The sequence below is a fragment of the Megascapheus bottae genome, chromosome 14, assembly GCF_031878675.1.
Source record: "Megascapheus bottae isolate mThoBot1 chromosome 14, mThoBot2.hap1, whole genome shotgun sequence".
Lineage (NCBI taxonomy): Eukaryota > Metazoa > Chordata > Mammalia > Rodentia > Geomyidae > Megascapheus > Megascapheus bottae.
In genome coordinates, this window is record NC_143522.1 from 40,266,951 (window position 1) to 40,288,370 (window position 21,420).

General features: G+C 42.2%; 1 protein-coding gene across 2 annotated transcripts in view; it reads right to left on the reverse strand.

The window, feature by feature from the left end:
* The window catches only part of Mdga2 (MAM domain containing glycosylphosphatidylinositol anchor 2), a 666,956-nt gene extending 657,623 nt beyond the window's left edge, over positions 1-9,333 (reverse strand). Inside the window, exon 1 of one of the 2 annotated variants that reach the window (XM_090345038.1) lies at positions 9,158-9,333. In XM_090345038.1, coding sequence (XP_090201164.1) covers positions 9,158-9,230 — 73 coding nt within the window. In that variant the 5' untranslated portion in view covers positions 9,231-9,333. The remainder of the gene's footprint in view (positions 1-9,157) is intronic. The other variant, XM_090345037.1, reaches the window with a different exon arrangement.
* Positions 9,334-21,420: the final 12,087 nt, after the last annotated feature.

A 21,420-nucleotide genomic window follows, 5' to 3' on the forward strand; every position in this document is an offset into this window, starting at 1 on the left:
AACTTGTTCCCTGAACGTACCCAAATTCAGTTCCTTTATGACTCCAGGTGACCCATTCTGAACAAATACACACCTATACCTTCACACACTTACATAGTTACTGCAGGTATTTAGGAAGGCATGTAAGAGTATGTTTACATAAACTCTAAATGCAAATATGCATACTTGTATTGCAAATATGTATATTTCTCTGCCTGTGAGTCTTTAACCCCTTTCTTATGCTAGGTGAATACCACCTTTTCAATGTACTTGTTTCTGTAAGCCCAGAGAATTAAGGCATTCACAAACCAGTTTGAATGATGATGGGGGGAGGGGTTGTGAAGTTTTAAAAGTTAACCCAAATGACACAATGATAACAACAACATCACAGTCACAGGAAGAAGTCTACTTTTCATACTCGTGACTACTATTAGTGATACTAAAACAGAGAATAATCAGAAAATAAGCGAACTGCCCAATTATGTCAAGCTATGATCTGATGTTTTAGAAAAGGTGTGGGAAGTTTCATCATTTCTTCACTGCACTGAGTTCCTCATGTAATTAACAAACTTTGGGAGTACAGTCATAATGGAAGATGGTTGCACCTTTGATGAGTTTATCTAGGGGAATCCATGAAAGACACAACTATGTTAGCCAAAGCTTGAGCTTGGATCAAGTGAGAACTAAGAATAAAGTTCCTTGAAAGAAATATAATAGCTCCATTACAATGAGAGGTAACAGTGGTAAAGCACAGGGAGGCAAATGAGAAAAGAATGGAACTCAAATGATGAGGGAGGGTGAGACAGGCATGGTAGGTCAAGATTATAATCCCAGCTAGATGTTGAAGGCTAAGATAGGATGATCACGGTTTGAGGCCAGCCGTATCTAACAAGTAAACTAAATCAAAAAGAGCTGGGACTGTGGCTTAAGTAGGTAGAGTACTTATTTAGCAAGTGCAATATCCTTATTTCAAGTTGCCAGTTCAGAAGGGCAGAGGAGGAAAGGAGGGAAAGAGGAAGGAGAAGGAGGAGGCGGTGGAGGATGAGGAGGAGGAGGAGGAGGAGGAGGAGGAGGAGGAGGAGGAGGAGGAGGAGGAGGAGGAGGAGAAATCACAATAGTGATGTAAGATAAACCATAGAAAGGAAGACTCAAGTCCAGAGGCCAGATAAAAACCGGTTCTTGCTAATAACCTCACTGATTTTGAGGAGCTAAGGTAGAACTGACAATGAGCTTCAAAAGCACTTGGAAGTTATCCACGTTCATCTTGCAGAGCCTGTGAACATGCTCAAAGCAATTGTCTATGAATCAATCCATTCCCTCCATGTGGTGGATAAGCTCTCGTTTAGTATTTGTGCTGTTTATAGTCCTTAGTCAAGATTTATTTAAAGATTTACCAAACCACAACTTACAGGAAACATTCTGAAACTCAGAAGAGTAATCTAACTAAGGGACTACTCCCATCTAATTACTTTTGCAATGTTTTTAAAAATGGATTATGGAAGTGAATTGTTTCAATCTCAAGAACTAGAAAGCAATTGTTTACCAACGATGTGTAAGGATTGATATTCCCGATATAGATGGCTGTTAACAATAGTTTAACACTGACTTAATTCTCAGCATTTTCAGTTAGTTCTTAACCTAAATTTTGGGGTTTTGTTTTGTCTGTTTGTTTGTTTATGTACAGGAGGCCTTGCACTTAGGATTCATATATATATTCACTTTTCTTCCTTCTATACATGGCAACCCAATTTCAAGGCTCACCTCCTGCTCTATCATCAGCATGTCTCTTTTGGTTAATCCACATAACTTAGGAGGCTAAAATCAAGACAATTACAGTTTAAGGCTATTCCAGATATCAAAGTTCTCAATCCATATGTGAGTACAGTGGCTGGTATGTGACGTCACAAGCTTATGTGGTGGCTAGCATTGGAAGGAACATGAATTTAGGCTAACCAAAACAGAAAATCCCTCAAGATTCCATAAGCAAGGAAGCCAGACAAGGTAGCTCACTCCTATGATCCCAACAACTACTGGAAGCCTAAAGTAAGAGGAATCTCCAGCTTAAATGGAACAACTATCCTTAAAAAAAAAAAAACCTCCAGTGATGAACTAGACTACAGATACGGCTCAAGTGATTAGCCAAACTAGCAAGAGTGAGGACTAGAGTTCAAACCCCCAATACTTTGAGGAAAATCATGGGAACAAAGAAGGAGGAAGAAAGAGACAAAAGGAAGGGAAGAGAGAAACAGACAGACAGACAGACAGACAGACAGACAGACAGAGAGATCCACTTCAAACTAGAACTGGACCAAATACAACTCATACATATGAACTCAGAAGTAAAACTCACAGGTTGCTTAATCTATGCCCATCTCTCCCAATATTTTCATATCATCCAGTCTGCAGGAAAATAAATGCTGAAACAGCCACAGGATTGTAGTTAAGAGTGTCTTACTCCCTCCTCTTTCCCTTCAGAAAAATCTCCATAAATATGTCCTTCCACCAGACAGCAGGCTTTTCTGTTTTTACTCTGATGCACTTAAGCAAAGTTCTAGAGATTTCAGAAGATAAATGATGATTTTGCTGTTTGGGCTATTAAAGAGCAACTCCTTTTCTAGAAGTGTCCTTTTTACTCACCTTGTTTGACTATTGGCTGTCCACAGGTAGGGATGCCTACCTGTGAACCAACCCTTTCTAGTTCAAAAAGGGTGTTTCTTCAGCCACAAAGTCACTAGATAATTTTCTATTCCCTTCTTCTGTACTACAATAAAATAAGACAGGTAATATGCTGCATAAAGATATGGTAGCATGTGATACACTTCATGTGGCAATTACATACAGTTCTTTCATGTAGATTTGACCAAAAAGAGCAAACACCTGATGTCCCTTTGCTTTATGCAAAACTGCAGATAGTAAATTAAGAAAAACCCACAAACAAAAAGTACAGGTAATGTGTGATATGGTAATTTTAGCATATTTCATACTTCTAATATCTATTTAAATGATAAACTTACAGTATATGTATAATAGCCAAAAAAGTATGTGCCTAATAGTTCAAGCTCAATTCATGTATGGAAACTTCTGGAAAAAAACATGACTTGTACTGTGAAATAGAGGAAATAAAATTCGTACTCAGTTCAATCTGTGACATCAGCAAGAAAAGAAATTAATAAGAAGAGCATAGTGCATTGGAAAAGTAAAAGAAAATTTGATCGTAAAAAAAATTAAGTGTTTACATGGCATCAGTGAGTAGTAGCATACATAATTAGGAAAGAGAACAGAATTGCACTGGATGAAACAGGAAAGAATAAAGTGCATGCCCCATCATAAGAGCTTGAGAGGCTTGAGTAATAGGTAAAATATTCATACAATGCACATGCCTGGGTTCCGGAGGAAAAACAGAAAACAAATCCTCACAAACAGCCAAAGACCTGAGACTACCTGATATAAGAGCAAAACCAGCAGGTCTTAAGTCAGTGATGTACTTTAATGATGTCTTGACAGCTTTTCTCATAACATTACTAAATACACGGATTTGGAAATGAAAATAGATTACTGTTTTCTATATATTTATTCATTTATTTCATTTGCTATAAGATATATATATATATATTTATTTACATGACAGTCACAAAAGCAAAGAAAGACTACTTGATTAATAACATTCATAAGGAAGCGAAAACAGTTCACCTACTTTTACTTGAAATGCAATTACTATAACATTTTTCACATTCTTCTAAAATAAACTCAGCAAGGTTAGTAATGGAAATCAGTCACAATTTAAACTCAAGTTGAGAGCACAATGTTGGAATGTGCCGAAAACCACACTCTCTAGTGCTCCATTTCAATTCCAAGGTTCGCCTCTCACTTATGGCTATTTCCAGTTGCCTTTGCGAGTTATCAGCCTTGTGCCCAACTCTTGCAAAGCTCTTCTAAAGCTTGACGAAGAAGCCAGCAAAGATGAAAAGTAAATCACCTCTGTACTTGAAATGTGGCCCAAGACCACAGTTTCCATCACTGTCCTAGTAAGACCTATCCTAAAGTCCAACTGCATTCCCATGAGCCTTACCAAAAGAGGAAAACAATAAATCGTAGAAAAGAATCCAAAGCATACTATTTCAGAAAAGTTTGTCTTATTCTTCCTCAAGATGATCCACAAGGGTAAAAGAGCAAACATCATGTATGAAATCAATGAGAGCCAGCATCAGAGACAATACGATTAAGCCAACAAAGAAAATCAGGGAAAACTCTTTCATAGAAACATTTTTGTGCCATGTACTAGAACTAGCAAGTGTCTAAGACTTTACCTATGATTTCTAATTGTTTACATACCATCACTACACTGACTCACTCTTAAAAAATACTGAATCTGAAATGCATGTTAGTTAATTTAAGAACTGGCTCAGATACCTTTAAGACAAATCTCAGTAATGTAACCAGTGGAAACCAACATGCTTGAGTGAAGAATAATCCCTAAATACAATGCCCATGAGTAGCCCATAGTCCAGACATTTTTTCCACTATTGATGGTGCTGATGTAGCAACAGAAGAGTGTCAGTAAGAAGGCTCATGTGTCCATAGAGAGATGAGTAACACTGGGGAGGAAAGTTCCAGCTGAATGTATGGAATAGAGCCTCAGATTAATTTTAGCAACACTTATTAAAGTCATCTTCTCTTCTTCTTACTGCCTGACAACCTAAATACAGTTCAAAAGCAGTATTTCATAAAGCCTCCCTAAAGCCAAACTGGGCAAAACTCCAATCAGCATGCACGGAGATCTCTTTGCTATGAAGACGTAATATCCTGGGTTTGTCTCCCATGGTGACTAACCTTCAATATCAATATCATCCTTGTCCTTTTGGATCAATCTGTCCATGTGATTCAACTGCTGAAAGCCTGTAATTTTTTCCAGAACTTTCTTGTCTCCTCGATCTCCTTGTTTTCAATTGTACCAAGTCATTTCTGTTTGGCTACTGCCTAGGGTGTCTTGCTCCAAGCACATGAGATTTACTGATATTGCTCCAATCGAGTTAGCATAGCTTGCTAATGTGTGAAATACATGTGTTTGATGAACTTACTCTATTTATTGCTCCTTACACATACTGGAAGCTCTTGGAGCAGTGCATTAACTATTTCAGGGCAGCAAGTGACTTCCTGAATCCCACTAAAACTATCCAGACTTCAAGTTTTACTTTGTTTTTCACTTGACCTGGGGATTGTCATGAGATCATGCAATCATCAGGTTTTATTTCTCTTCCTGGGAAATGCACTGTTGATCAGAAGTAAAAATATAGGATAATGTGCTCCTCTTTTCAGCAAACACCCTGAGAAGTTTAGAGAAGGTATGATTCTTGTTATCTCAACACTATCAACAGGATCTCTAGGAAAAGCAATTTAACAATCCAGACAAGTCACTACTGCAGAATGAATTCAAAGGAAACTTCCCAAAGCAGGAAAGTGCTTCTGATCACCCAGCTCTGTGTCCTCTCAGAGCATACACACAGTTCAAATTTATAACCTGACCAGGTCCAATTCATTATCTTAGACCTAATGAAACATGAGTGCACTAAATTAATAATGCCAATAATAGATACCAGTTGAATGTTAACTTAATGATTTGGGGTTTTCACTGGTATATATATAAGGAAGAAGAAAAATCAAATAAAACATTGAAGAACCAAGAGCATTCTAGGGAATAAATTTATGCAAATCCTTAAATTTAAAGAACATAGAATCTATTGCTTAACAAAACAATATATTCAAAAAATACAAAAAACACTAAAATACTGAGAAGTCCATAATATTTCCTTCTACCGTTTTATGAAGAAAGCAGTTTCAAATAATTTGTAATAATATACTATGGAATAAGTATTTTAAGGACATCAGAATTATGACTAGAAGGTAGGCAGATAAGGACCAATATCCTTTATCAAGGTGTCTCATCACATAAATATTAGCCACTAAAGATTCTTTCCCTAAGCACTATTCAAAATAAATGACAATTGCTTCTTAGGTATATAAATGAAACATTTACCTTTAAGTGAGGTTCATAGTTGTCAAATGTTATAGTAGAAATAAGGGTATATTATACAAGTATCAAAACCAGTACCCTATGACTTATGAAAAATAAAAATCTGAATTATATGCAGAAATAATATTTTTCATCCAAGAAGTAGAAGTGTAAAGCCACTGCTTGAGTTACTATATTTTCCTTGAGCCAGTTAATAGAAAATAGACCATTAAGAGATAACACTTAGTTTATTGTATGAATGAGCTTACACCTAGCAAACAAAGGGCTATAGCAATATAAACATTCATATTTGGTAAATTCCTGTACAGAATTATGATGTCTCTGCTTAAAATTCATTAGCTCTATAAGTTAATCCTTTTCAAAGATTTTCATATAAAATGTTCAAAACACACTTTCAAATTTTATGCTAAATATATAGCTAATCAATATTTTAGGTAAATAAAAATAAACTCTTCTGTATAAAATTTTCAAGAAACAAAAATAAAGCTGCTGTAGGTTAAGAAAAGTCATAATTTATCAAGTGAAGACAATAAACTTGTAAGTGGTTCCCACACTTTAGTCTGCATCACAATAATCATCACCTTAGGGGATTCTCAGGGACTGCTGAAGCCCACATTCTTGAGCTTCTGATGTACAAAATCTAGAAGCCCGCTCGGCCTGCATGGAGAGCAAGTTGTACCCTGGTATAGTGCTAAAGATTGGAGCCCTACCATGAGAACCTAACTCCTGCAATGAAAAAAGATTTGAGAATACATGAATATTTTGTTTTCACCCACCCAATACCTGGGACATTCGCTAGTGCCAGAAATGCAGGTTCTTATTTTGACAGAAAAGCCAATTTTATTCCAGGGCCACTTACTACTAATGACCACATCCAGATGAAAGCCCAACAAAGCACACCAACTGCATCACCAGTGATGGAATAGTCTTCCTCTTCATGGATATGAGACAGGAGCACAAGGTTATGTTAATTACTGTCATTGATCCCTACTAATCTTCCCTGCTCAGCTTTATTCTCTCTGCTCAACAGGAGACTTGCTGAGACAAATAATCTGAATGACCCAAAGCAATACAAACATGGAGCTATCCCTTTCTTAATCCTTAGAGTTGCAGCATTTCACAGACCTACCACGCTGCTCTTACATCTCATAATCTTTTTACTTCTCATTACACACACAGAGACACAATTTTATAAAATAAGAACTTTTTTTTTTGGCTGGGATAAGTTAAAACCAATTAGAAAGATGTACTAACACAGACACGTTGATGAGAGGAATCCAGGCTGTCCCAGCCTGAAAAACAGCCCTTTGAGGAAGCTTTAGCTCCAGCACTCTTCATGCCTGGAATCCCAGTTCTCTCAGCTGCTCAGGAGCAAGGCAGTCCAGCAGACTCACAAGAGCACTAATTTTGGCTCTCCTCAGTCCCCACCTCCTGCTGCCAGTCCTCTGGCCCCTGCACTCAAGCACCACACACCATCCACACCCATCACCTCTGGCGCCTTGGTGTTAAAGTCTCTGCTGCCCATCAACCAAGTTGCTTTCATTAGGAGAGGAAGGGAGGGAATGAAGCTGGGGGATGGGGGGAGTGAAGGTTTTCAAGGTATTCAAGACAAGGATAGAAGCAGGGGATAGGGAAATAGAACATAGAGAACCACAGGGACCTGGAACCTCTGCTTTCAGTCCCCAGTACTGCTCAGCCATGGGCAGAACACACAGTAAAGGGTGGGTCAGACAACCTGCATTCGTGCTCAAACATCTGTCCACTGTGTACTGCACTTTCTCAAGAGAGTTTGAGGACTGAAGGTCCACTATCCCCTATGAGGACTGGCCTCTCCCATCTGGGTTCACAAGGGATGCAGCTTGGGGACCTCCACTTTACTCATGCAGCCGCTGACTCTGCCCTGCAGGTCCACATCACAGAGCGAGCCTAAAGACACTAGGGGTTGAATTTCTGGCACGCATCTCATGGAAAGAAAGGGGAAGAGTTATGCTAAGAGCAGGGATGCTATTGGGGGAGTGTTTGCATGCTGTCCCCTCAATGGGGCCCCATAACCTTCACCTCCAAACACGTTTTGAGAACAGAGAAGTTCTTTCTCTGGTGGCACTGCCTGCTTGTCCCAGGAAGACAGGTCGAGGAGAAGGGCTTATCTTCCTTTCTCACTGTTCCTCTATTACTCTGTGCATGTGTGTGTGTGTGTGTGTGTGTGTGTGTGTGTGTGTGTGTGTGAATGCCTAACATCACGAGTGTCAACCGCAGACTGGAAATGGAGCATGGATTTGCTTGTGAAGACTTCAGAAAATCTTCCAATCAACAAGCTCACTCCTCTCTAGATCCCCAGTCTCAGGGATCGGACCTGGGTTTTTTTCTCAGTAAGAGCCGGGATTGCGTTCCCATTTTGCCTTGAGTGGCGTCCTGCCCTCTGTGCCCAGACTCGGATGCGGCCGTCCATCCGTTCATTCATGCATTTTGCTCATCCATTCACACAAACACGTCCCTTAATTGTGTCTGGCACGGAGGGAGAATCTTTGCTTGCCGGTCCCCTCCCCAAGTCAGTGCTCATGGCAACGGCTGGTGCAGAACGCAACTCAACTGACACCCCACTTCCTGAGCCAGAGAATCGAGTCATGTAGGCATTCCCGGGGTGGGGGGGGGAGGAAGAGGAGGCCGAGGGGTGGGGAGGATGGTGTGGAGAGGAGCGGAGAGACTGACAGTGAGGTGGAGGGGGGTCTTCCCAACCAGGGGACGCCTCCGCGGCCCGGCCAGGAGCCACAAACCGCGATTCCATCCCAGGCTGCCAGAGGAGCTCGAGTCCCCCGCGAGGGGAAACCAAGTGCAAAGCCACTGGTTTGAGTGTGGTGCTCTGGGCTCAACCCAACTCGCCCGAGCCCGGGTCTGGGCGCCTCCGGAGCCGCTCGCTCGCACCCCCCCCCCCGCCCGCCCTCCGCAGCGCGCTCCCTGCCTCCTGATCGCTCCCAATAAGGTGATGGAGTGTAAATCAAAACGCCATCCCCATCACCCACCACCACCCTCTCCCGAACCCCCGCCCCTCGCCCCGGCCCGGAACGGCGCACCGCCGACTGGTTCCCGGGGAGCTTCCACCCAGCCTGAGAAACACAAGGTCACGAGAGCGATCGCGATGGCACTCACCGTACACTCCTTGGCCGGAGATCCCCTCCAGCAGGACCGTCAGCAGCCACACGAGACCGTACACTAAATCCATCTTCACGTGAACAGGAACATATCCAGCCCGGGGCGGGCGGAAGGGGGTGGTGGGGGGACAGGCAGTGGGACCAGCCCGGGCGCGCTCCACTCGCGCGCGCGGGGGGCCGAACCCGGTGCCCCCCACACACCACGGCTGCTGGCTGCAGGCAGAGACGCGCCGCCGCCGTCTGTCTGTCCGTCCTTCCACTTCTCCCCGGTGGCAACCGCGAGCGGGGCGCAGGAGCTCCACACACACCCCACACTCACACACACACACACACACACACACACACACACACAATACCCGGACACACACTCACAACTGGGCGCCTGGGAGAATCGCAGGCGCCGGGGAGGAGCCGGGGTGGGTGGGTGGGAGGGGGGGTGATGGTGAGGGGTACGGTGGGAGTGGGGGGGGCGGAGAGGCGGTGACGGGCAAAAGCCAGCGGCCAGGCGAAGTGTTCTTCAGGAATCAGCCAGCCCGGGGTTGGAGCGGGGGGTGGGGGGTTCGGGGCTCTGCAGCGCCGGCGGCGGCGGGGTTGAGAGGGGGGCCTCGCGCGCGGGTGGGGGGGGGGAGCCTGGCTGGGGGAGCCGCCGAGGAGCAGGAAGTGGCCTCTGACCCTGGAGGCACTCAGCTCCCCGAGGCTGGCTCGCCGGGCTTCGCCTTTTACAAAGTAACTCGCGAAGGTCCCCGCAGGAGCGTCAGGCGGCGGCCGCGGCCCGCCCGCCCGCAGTCCCGAGCCCCCGGCCCGGCCGGCTTGCCTTCCCCCATTCCATCAGTTGCCATTGCAACGCCAATCCTGGTTACGCGACACCGACTCGCATCGCAGACTCGCCGGCAGAGGAGGAAGAGGAGTGGGGGCCGGGGAGGGAGGTGGGGAGGAGGAGGATTGGATGGGGAGGGGGGTAGAGAAGGGGAAGGGAGGTAGGGAGGGGGAGAAGACGAGGAGAAGGGAGGACGACTGGGGTCCGACCGGGAGCACCGTGTGCGTCCGGAGCTCGCCCGGGCGACCAGCCTCAGCCGCCGCCGACGCCTCCACGGCTCTCCAGAGCAGCCAGCCGGCCAACGCGGCGCTCCAGTCCCGCCGCACCGATGCCAGGCGCCTCGGGCACAGTCCCGGCACTGTCACTTGCCCAGGGAAGGAAAATGCCCAGGCGAGAAGCGATCCGATCGCACACGTCCGTCCACACGTGCCCAGCGGCCCCGCGCGCGCGCGCGCTCTCCGGGCTTCCGCGCCGCCCCCGCCAGGTGGAAAGGGGTGGGGGCGGCCGGGACAGGCGCGAGTTTAGAGGAGGGAGCCGAAGAAGGGGTTCCCCGCCGGGGTTCGCGGAGTGCTGGCATCCAAAGGTGATCGGAGGAGCAGCCTCCCCGCCTGCGCGCGCGAGAGGGCACCCAGCTGGGCGGGCCTCCTCCGGCTCGGCGCCCCCGGGTCTGCGGCACCGCTGATGGGGGGACCCGGCGGCGGCTGGAGCACCCGGGGCCCGATGATGGTGGCCGGAATCCCTGGGTTTGCGCGTGGGTTAGGCACCGCGGTGGCGAGAGAGAGGGAGGAACATTGAGGAGGGATGAGGGAGGAGGAGGAGGAGGAGGAGGAGGAGGAGGAGGAGGAGGAGGAGGAGGAGGAGGAGGAGGAGGAGGAGGAGGAGGAGGAGGAGGATAGGCCGAGGGCGAAGCGGCGAACGCCGGGCGCAGGCGGAGAGGAAGGCTGTGTGTGGTCACGTTGTGCGCTACGTGCCGGGAGCGCGAGCCGGGGCTAGCCGCAGCCAGGCGACGTCAAAGCCGGGTGCGCGGCTGGGCCGCCCGGCCTGCGCGCCTCTCCCGCTGGCTCCGCTCCGCCTCGGCTCGGATGCTTCCTGGGTCAGCGAGGCGCTCATCAGTATGAAGGACGGCGTCGAGGAGCCTCCGGCAGGCAGCCACATCCGGCCTCCAGCCCACCCCGGCCCAGGCCCTGGCTTCCCCCCGCCCCCCACCCCACGGCGGCAGCTCCCGGAGTTGCGCCGCCGGGCGAGCGCGCGCTCTTCCCTCCGGGTGCCACAGTGCAGCCGGCGCCCCCTCGCCCTGCGAAGGGACAGCTAGCACCCTAGACTCGCGGGAACGACAGGACACCCGGCCACCCCCTTCCCCGCCTCCCAGGTCGTCCACCCTCTTTTCTGCCTCGCCAGTAAGGCAGACCAGGCCAGCGCACTTGGAACCGGAATCGATTCTTCTCCATTTCGGTCTTTAATTTTATTTTATTTGCGAAGGGGGGAGGTCACCCCACACATCCATCCACAGATTGAAGGCTGTGACATGGGGAGGGGACCAGGAGTGCAGAGATCAGTTGATTTCTTTTTAGTGTGTAGTAATGCCTTCTAAAGTTAGCTGCTTGTGGGGAGAACCCTTTCTCTTTTGTAAGAGATGGGGGTCTTTCATTAAGGCAGACCTAGGTCTGAGGAACTTAAAAAAAAATCATGGCTACAAAAGGATTGCAAAATAATAATAATAAAAGCAAAGAAAAAAAAACCATCTTTGATGTACATGACAACGGGACCTAAAACTACTTCAACAGTAATTAATCAAAGAAATCTGGGCGCCCAGGATAGGGGAGGCTGTGATTTATTTCTGGGGTCATAATTAATTGTTTACCGTCCTCCGTCTGCTGTATTTTTTTTTTACTGTTTTGATCCATATTCTCTTTACTATTGAAACTTAGGAAAGTGAAGTAAAGACGTGTGTGTGTGTGTGTGTGTGTGTGTGTGTGTGTGTGTGTATACACAGAAAATCTAGAGCACAGTATTGGTTTATCTGCCCCCATAAAGGACTGGAATAACACACTGCAGCTCCTTTTCTTCCTACTGTGCTGCTAGGGGGAGGGGACCTGAGCTCTCAGTATGAATAGCTCTCAGTATTTCCACCAAGGTCCCTTTCCTAGCCTAAGTGTAATGTGCTTCCGTTTGTGTGGGTTTTTTTTTTAATAGAGGGTAAACATTAGCTTACCCTCTATTTAGGAGATACAAGAAACCAAGAATTTCAAGAGGATCTCAAACGATGGGTCATGCAGTGTTGATGGCCCCTCATCTCTGAGATGGAATGAAGTGTCACTCTTGTAGCAAAATCAAAGGCGGTGACTGGTCACCTATTTAGGCTGGGGGGGGGGGAAAGTGGGGGGATTGTCTCATTTTCTCTTGATTGTGCCTTTTCTAAGTGGATCAGCTGGCTTACTGCAGCACAGCACTGCATAGGGCAGTAAAACTGCAACAGTGGTCTTGAATGGAAAGAGCTCAGAATGTTTTTTGACTGAGAGCACTTTGGCATTTCATCTTATCATGTACTGAAGTTGCCCTTTACCTTCATATTGATAGAGTCTTTTTAAACTCTTGGGTATGGAATCATAAGCTGTTTGAGTGTTGGACTACTCTAAATTAGAATATTTTATCATCCTAATAAATCAGCATATCACTTTATCAAAGCAATGCAGCTAGTCTTGAATCTAAATACTGGATTTAGGTTAGATGGTATACATCTAACATGCGGTGCTCTTCGTCTTCAACATGAACCTAAGTTTCAGGAACATCTCTGAGTGAATTATTTGGAGCTTGGAGAAACTTAGAGGATCTGGGCACTTTACTCTTTTATGCTTTCAGTGTATTTGACATAAAAATGGGAAAAGCAGCCATGTATTCCTGCTCTCTGGCAAGGATTTATTCTGAATAATGCACATTTAAGGACTCTCAAGACAGAATCCCTTCTTTCAAGAAACACACATTCAACATATTTGGGAGCTAGACTTTCCAAATAGGCTTACTATTTGTGACCACTCTAGCTGTGGCTACTGAAGGCCTCCAGGTGGTGAGCCTGAGCCGAACCTTGAGAGAAGACAGGCAAGAGATGGCTTATCAGAGAGAAACCCAAAGGCTCTAAATGGTTAACCCTAGAGCCTAATGAAGGAATTATTCACAGGACCTACTGTGTGGCCTAATTAGAGCAGTTTCCTATAGATATAATGCAAATAACTTTGAGATCACCAAGTTCTTGGATTTTTACACTGAATGTGGATGTAAAATGGGGTGTGGCATTTTAAGGAATCCAACATGCCTTACCAGGAATATCCATTCAAGAGTTTTGTTTTTGTTTGTTAAGTTTTTTTGGGTAAGCCATGCATAGTGGTTCATGTCTATAATCCCAGCTTCTTGGGAAACAGAATCAAGAGGTTCACGAATTCCAGCCCAGCCTGAGCAAAAATAGCCATAATTGCCTCAAAAGCAAAAAGGGTTAGGGACCTATCTCTTGTCTAGCAGGTACAGGACCCTCAGTTTAGTAATGAACTCTTGTTTGCAACTCAACCCTTAGTCCTTTTGTTCTGGGTTTAAACCCAGCTATTTCCAGAAGCTGTTAAAGGAAACCTACAACGGAGGCTCAAACTATTATTCTTTTTTTAACTTGTGCCCAAAGGTCTAGCTCTATTCATAAGTGACTCAGATCACAATAAAGTTGGATGAAATTCCAACCTCATAACTATGCCTGTGGGCACAACTCTAATAAATATCTTGATAAATAAATGTCCTGATAAATATCTTCTCTAACTAAATCTTTGTTCACAACGTTGTAATTCTCTTTACATAGTAGGAGCTTCCAACATGTAAATTTTAAAAGTCTAAACAGTATCACAGAACTGATTGAGGTGAGCAGCAAAGACAAGAGGCACCGCATTGCATTGGGATCCCAGATTCCCCCTTATGCAAAAGGCAGGCAATGCACAGTTGCTTCCAAACACTGGAACATGGATGCTGGTGTGGGGAGTCAGATAATACATTAGTTTCGGGAAACAGAATTGATACCCACAAGACCTTTGTGGAAATGACAAGGGAATTGAGCATAGTGGCTGCTGTTAGAATTATGAAGCAAGTTGTATGAACTGAGAGAACTTAAAGGGAAACACTCAATGCCAGGAAGCACCAAAATACCCAAGGAATAACCCTTGCATAGCAAATCTAGAGGCTAAATGAAAAGGGGAAGTCCTTTAGAGGCTGGAAGTACAGATACAGTTCTGAGAGGATGCCAAGGTAATTTACAACCAGATGATGGGGCTAAGGTCTCAGATATATTGTGGCTGCCACTGAGAATATCCAACAAACTGAGAAAAGAGAACCACGGAGGCAGAAAACATGAGAAAAGAGCTTAGGCTTTCTTCGTAGATTATCATCGGCTCCAAAGTAGTAGCATATTCTAAGAGTTTTCACTCATTTGGTAAAGGGAATTCACTCTCTTAAGCTGTACTTCTTTAAATCTCAGTAATAAACTTCTAGGTTTTATGAACCACTCAATATTTCTATACTAATTTTGAAAATTGAACCAATAATTAAAGCCTACTTTTAGATATTATGGCCTTGTTAATTTTAGTAGCTTGACCTAGATTTATTCTATGACATGTCTTCTTTGAACTCTTATAATTATGACACTCTTTTCTGGAAAAAAAACACAAGGCTGATTTATTCCAGAGTAGAATATTCAGCACAGAGCCAAATAACACAGTATGTGTTTGGCATCCCTCTTCTGGGCTTGCACTGTTAAAGTGTGGCCTTGACATTCTCTATTTCATCATAAAATGAACAAAAAGTCATTTAAGAGTTTTATTATTTTGTTTGTTTTCACTTAAGAGTATAAAAAATAAAATGCACATAAGAGACCATCTACCAGCTCTTGGTGCATGGTACTTATGCAATACTACTACTAATAATAATAATAGTTAGATCACTGTTCCTATTTTCTTAGTGATACCTGTTTGTTGTAAAACAGCATTAAGCATTCAAGAATGTGGTGGATTTCCACTTGGGAATTACCTGTCAACTAAGCATCCTTAGTTTCATAAATAGGATGAAGCATTGCCTCACTTGCTTTTATTCAGACTTCATCTGTCCTATTTCTGTCCAGTCACATTGAATTCTGAAATCTTTCTATGGCTTATCTGAAAGAGTTTGGTAGGTAAGTATTTAGGAAAAGCTTTGAAAATTGGACAGTAATGTTCTGCTTGAATATTACTTGGGAAGTTGCTTTATTTCTGGTTTTATGCTCAGAGAAATGCACAGATGAAATATTAATTCAGAGTTCTTGCTTATCACCTGGATTGGCTTACTAGTTTCAAAAATTAGTAGGAAGGGATATGGTTAGGCCCAATAGACTAGATTGAGGCCAGATTAAAGATCAACATTAAAGTTAGATCCAAAAATTTTGTACTGAAAATATAAAGAAATCCAGTGTTTCTGAAGAACAAGAGATTTGATTAGTTCATACATATGCCATAAAGGACTAAAAGAGAGTTGAACCAAAATCTTCCACTAGATTCTGCATTTAGAGAGATTTACACATGTGCAAGAAATAAAGAATACAGGAACAGAAATTTGGGTGATCACCAGGTGATGGGTTTGATATTTGCCATCAAAACACATATTTATAGAAATGTAATTTTTAACATTCTCTATAATTAAACTCAACCTGCTAATGAGCTATTCATCTCAGCTAATGGTTGGAGAAGGTGAAAGGGAAGCACAGTATCTCTGAGTTTAAACCTCATCTAATTGCCAAATGGTTTCTGATTTCTGCCACACAGACTTTCTCCTGGCCTTGCCTCCCCCCACCAAGTGTATCGGTTCGGTTCAAGTTTTGTCCTTAAAGGCCAGAGGTATCCTCTTCCACTGGGTGTGGTTAGGTAAATCTTGCTCTTTGTGGGGCTACCACCTACCTTGCTGCAAACCACAACTCATGTTTTCACCCACCCACTGCCTTCCTGCCAGAAGAACTCTGTACAGAAGAACACTCCCCAAGGTCCTGTTTTCCCAGTTCCTCAAAACATTTCCTTTTCTCCACTGAGGTCAACGTGCAATTCTGGGGTTCTGGTTCCAAAGGGCGCTTGTGATCATGAGGACCTTTCCATTCCTTTGGAGAGTCCCTCATTTTATTCTCTTGAAGGGACTTTTAAAATCAAACATAAACCAACATAATAGAAAACGAATTTACACCATGGAATTCTTAGTATAAGGAGCACATACATGCGTGTTTTCCAATTCTCCATGTGCTCACCCCCTCACTCTTGTTTTTTTTTTCTCTCCTTCCTTCTCCCCCTTCTGCCTGTCCTCTTCCTTTTTCTCCCTCCGTGCTCCATGTCTCTCACCTGTTTGCTTTCTCTATCCTCCTCCAAATTGTTTTCCTTACCCCAATAGTTCCCCCTCTTCCCTTGAAGTCTTCCACCTCTACGTTTCTCACTCCAAGCCTCTCAGACCACTACAGGTGTTTTCACCTTCCTTTCAAACAGGAAAAAATAAAATAAAATAAAAATGACAGGGACCTTTGTTCAACTTGTCATTATCTCTACTCTGTGGTTTATAGAAAGAGTGTTGTAGCTTAAATCCTCCAAGCCAGAGCTTAGTGATTTTAAAGCGTGGCCTAGGAGTTCATCACCTTAAAAACATTTTCTCCCATATATCTAATTTACTTTCTCCTTGGTTTCTGCTCTTTCCTTGACTTCAATAAATGTACAATCCTAGCATAGCAAGTAATGGGGAATCAGAAGTAAATTAAAACACAAAATAACTTTCCAAATATTAGAGCTGCACGCACGGCCCATCCCCTCTGTAAATAAGTCAGTAGAAGTTCGTAGAACCAGGATCTTTGTGAAACAGGCTAAGTTTGTGAAACTGTAGTGGAAGGTCAAGAACAGATTTAAAGGACTAGAAGGCTGGGCATGGTAGAATGCTGAGGGAAATGGGGGAAATGAAGTAGTTACAAAACCAGGACAAAACGATCATTAGGAAACAAAGAGAATCAGACCAAAAAATAAATATGCAGTTGAGTCAATGGATGTTGATCGATAAAAAAGAAAGAATACAAGATAAACAAGAGACATGGCAGAGGGACCTGTATTAAGTTAGATAGTGTCACCCCAAATTTACTTCCTTCCTTTAGCCTTAGAATTACTACTTGGAAATAAGGTTGGCATAGTCATGATTAGTTAAGATGAGATAATACTGTAAGCAAGAACACTGTAAGTGTTCTGTAATAGGGTGCTTATCCACATGTGTGAAGACTTCAAGTTTGGTTCCTATCACTGTAAGAACAAAGAAACAAACACAAGAGAAAATACTGTTTGACAAATAGCTATGATGGGATTGGATATGCCTTTGCCATCAGGGACATAAAAGATTACCAGCAAAACCAAAAAAGGACATTGTACACTTCTCTTTAGAGACTCCTGAGAGAGCATGGCCCTGCCAATACCTTGATTTCAGATATCTAACTTCCAGAAAGCAGAGTCAATTTTGCTTGTTTAAGCCATGTCATTAGAAATACTTTGTTACTACAATTCTCAGAAGCTAATATAGAAAAGAGTATTTAGCCCTCTGCTGAAAGCCTACACAGGTGACTGAGACCTCTAATATCCTTACTTCAGTGAAATTTTCTTTTACATGATTGTTAAATCATGCACTCCTAGTTTGTGCAAATTGAACACGAGTAGCTCTTGCATTCCCACATTTACCACTCAATTTTGACTAGGTGAATAGAACCTCTTTCCATTCTTCTGCATTTATCTATTTTCTATGTACTATATTTTGAAAGCTTATCTTTAATTTATATTCATGGTACTTTTGTTAAAAAATTAATTGGCTTTAAATGAATTGATTTATTTGGGTCTCATTTATCGTTCTGCATTCTTTTTCTTTTTTCTTTTTTGCCACATCATATTTTTTTTTTGCTTACTGTAGCTTTGTGGCACCTTTGAAAGCAATGTACTGTGTCTTTGTTTTTGTTTTATATATTATTTTTACTGAGCATTATTTTGTAATTTTGGTTTTGTTTTTCCTTCTGTTATTCCATACAGATTTTAGCAGTTTTGTTTATGTTTTCATACAGAATGATATTTTTGCTGCAGCTTGCACTAAATTTAAAGATTGCATTGGACACATTTTCACAATATTAATTCTTCCAATCTATGAGTATGGATGTTTTCCCACGTGTGTGTGTGTGTGTGTGTGTGTGTGTGTGTGTGTGTGTGTGTGTGTCTATTCCATTTCTTCCATACATATTTTATAATTTTTATTGAAGTGTTGTTTCACTCCCCAGCTATACTTAAACCTCAGATTTTATTTTTTCTAGTTACTTTAAATGATGTTGCTTGTTAGTAGCTGGCTCATTATTAATTCATAGGAATGGCACTCGATTTAGTATGTAGATCGTGTTTCCTACAAATATACTGAATTCTTTTATGCTAAAAATATTTGGTGGAGTCTTTCAAGTCTTTATGCGAGCAAGATCATGTCATATGAGAACAAAGATCGCTTGAGTTTTCCTTTTTAATAAGCATGTTCTTTATCTCTCTCTTCTAACAACTATGACAAGGACTTTTAATACCGCATTGCATTTAGTAGTAAAAAGGGGCTGCAGGTTTAAGAAGTAGTACTTTAATCTTTACTCTACTCAAAATACTAGCTGTGGGTTTGTTATGTTTGCCATATATGGATTTGTCATATTATGGTAAATATGTTTCTTTCATAGAGAATTTGTGGTGATCTTTTAATGATAAAATGATGTCAAATTTTATCAAATACTTCTCTTATGTCTGTGCTTTCTGTTCCTCATTCTGACTTATACCATTTACTCATTTATATATGTCAAAGCATTTTTGATTTCTGCTTATAGATAAACCTTGAAAATGGCATGTAATTTCTTAGTGTATAGTTAGATTAGTTTTCTAGTATTTTGATGAGAAAGTTTGAATTTATGTTCTTCAGGGTTAGTGGTCCATATTTTTTTTTCCTTAGGTTTGAGTTTGGAATCATTAAATGGTACTCGATGAATTAATTCAAAAGAATTTCATTCATTTAATTTTTAAAATTAATTAAATTCATTTAATTAATTCATAAAATAGGTTTTAAAAATAGCTTGAGAACAAGTGGTGTGAATTGTTCTTTAAAAGTTTGATAGATGACAGCAGTGTGGCTTAGTGGTAGAGTGCTTGCCTGGGTTCGATTCCTCAGTACCACACACACACACACACACACACACACACACACACACACACACACACACATACACATACACAAAGCTGGAAGTGGTGCTGTTGCTCAAGTGGTAGAGCTCTAGCCTTGAGAAAACCCAAGAATAGTGCTGCTCAGGCCTTGAGTTCAAGCCCGAGGACTGGTTAAAAAAAATTGATAGAATTCAGCAGTAAAGCCATCCAGTACCATGCTTTCCTGCTTGTGATATGCGCATCTCATTTACTACATTGTCTTTACCAGAACTTGGTTTTTGAAAAAAAATATTGAAACATATTAATGTATTATATGTCTTTAATGTACAATAAATCAAATTTGGTGAAAATGATGATTTCTTTTTTTTCTTTTGACAGTCCTGAGCTTGAGCTCAGGAACTGAGCACTGTCCTTGGGCTTTCCTCAAGGCTAGTGTTCTACTCTGAACCACCATACCACTTCTGGCTTTTTCTATGTATGTGTTAATGAGGAATCAAACACAGGTCTTCGTGCAGGCTAGGCAGGCACTCTACCATTAGGCCAAACTCCTGGCCCCAGAAAATGATGATTTTTATATGCAGCATTACTTTAAAAATTACAATATATCTCTGTATCCCATACATCAAAAGATGAAAGGGAGCTCTAGTCCTCACTGAGAGAATAAATCCTTTTCTTCAAGATTTCGAGGAAGAGCTATCTATTAGTTTTACACTCAATTGAGGTTACTCGACTTCTTTTACATTCAATTTTCTTCATTCAGTACAGTGCAACATCTTTCCATTGCAATAATTGATGATTTCCAGTGTTTTCAATGTTTGGATTATGTTCCAGTGTGTAGGTGGCATAGAGTAATTTAACCAATCTCTTTTTGTGCAACACTGGTTTCGTTTCTGCTGTATGCCTAGTGGGAAGAAACAGACAAGAAACTGGAAGTAATCAAATGATAAAGATATGCAATGTCAGGAATTCTGTTAGAAACAGTGCTTTGATAAGATATGACAGTTGGGAACTAGATTAGGTTTTCTCAACTAGAAAGTAATCTTGAATTACACCTGAATTACAGCAGATACATCACATAGAAGATGGTACAAGATATACAAAAAAAAAGTTAAACTGTGGTGACTGGTGACTGGGATGGAAGCAAGGTTTTTTTTTTTTTTTTTTTTTTTTTCATTCCATGAATTGAAGGGATAGAGATTTCACTTTCTGAAAATAAGTTAGGGATCAAGTCATGAAGAATTCAAAGGTAAAGGACAGATTTCTTCCCAGTTTAAATTGGAGATATGGTAACAGAGACTAGAGATAGCAAAGGGGAAGTAAGAAGCATCATAATAGAGGAGAATGTGTATAATTAGAAGGCATGGAGGATATTATTGGGAAGAAACTGATGCCAACTACTCACCAATTTGAAAAGTCAGACAATACATTTCCTTACATCTAGGAAGATGTATTACTTCTATATTCATGTATGTTCAATGTCCTTTACTAATTATTTATTGTTTTGCTTATGTATGTAAAATACATATATAAACAAAAGCTAAAAATACATTTTCAAATTGATTAGGATTTATATGTTTGTGTTCTAGTCTCTTGAGCTGACATAACAAAATATCATTTGCTGAGTATGTTAAGCAATAGAACTTTTGATCTCTTTATTTGAGAGGGTGGAAGAAGCAAGCAAATTTGCTTTCTCAGTCAGACTCTCTCTTCATGTCTGAAAGAGTTAAAACGTTAAAAATAAATAAATAAAAGAATCTCTAGGCCGGGAGCCAATATCTCACCACCTGCAATCCTAGCTATTCATGAGGCGTAGACTAAGAGTCATGGTTCAAAGCCAGCCTAGGAATGGAAGTCCATGAGACTCTGATCTCCAATTGACCTTCAGGAAACCAGAAGTGATGCTGCACCTCAGAGCCATACAGCACTAGCCTTGAGCTGAAGAATTCAAGGACAGCACCTAGACCCAGAGTTCAAGCCCCACTTGAAAAAAAAATCTTTTCCCATCTTTTATAGTAAAAGCACTAAATCCATCATGAGGACACCATCCTATGATCCCATCTTCCATAGACCCCATCTCCAAATACTCTAATGTTGAAATTAGGGTTTCAGCATCTAAATTTTTAGGAAATATAATACAGTCTATAGTAGTAAGAGTTATCTAGCTTTTGTTATCTACCATTTATTAACCAGATGAAATGATTTGATAAG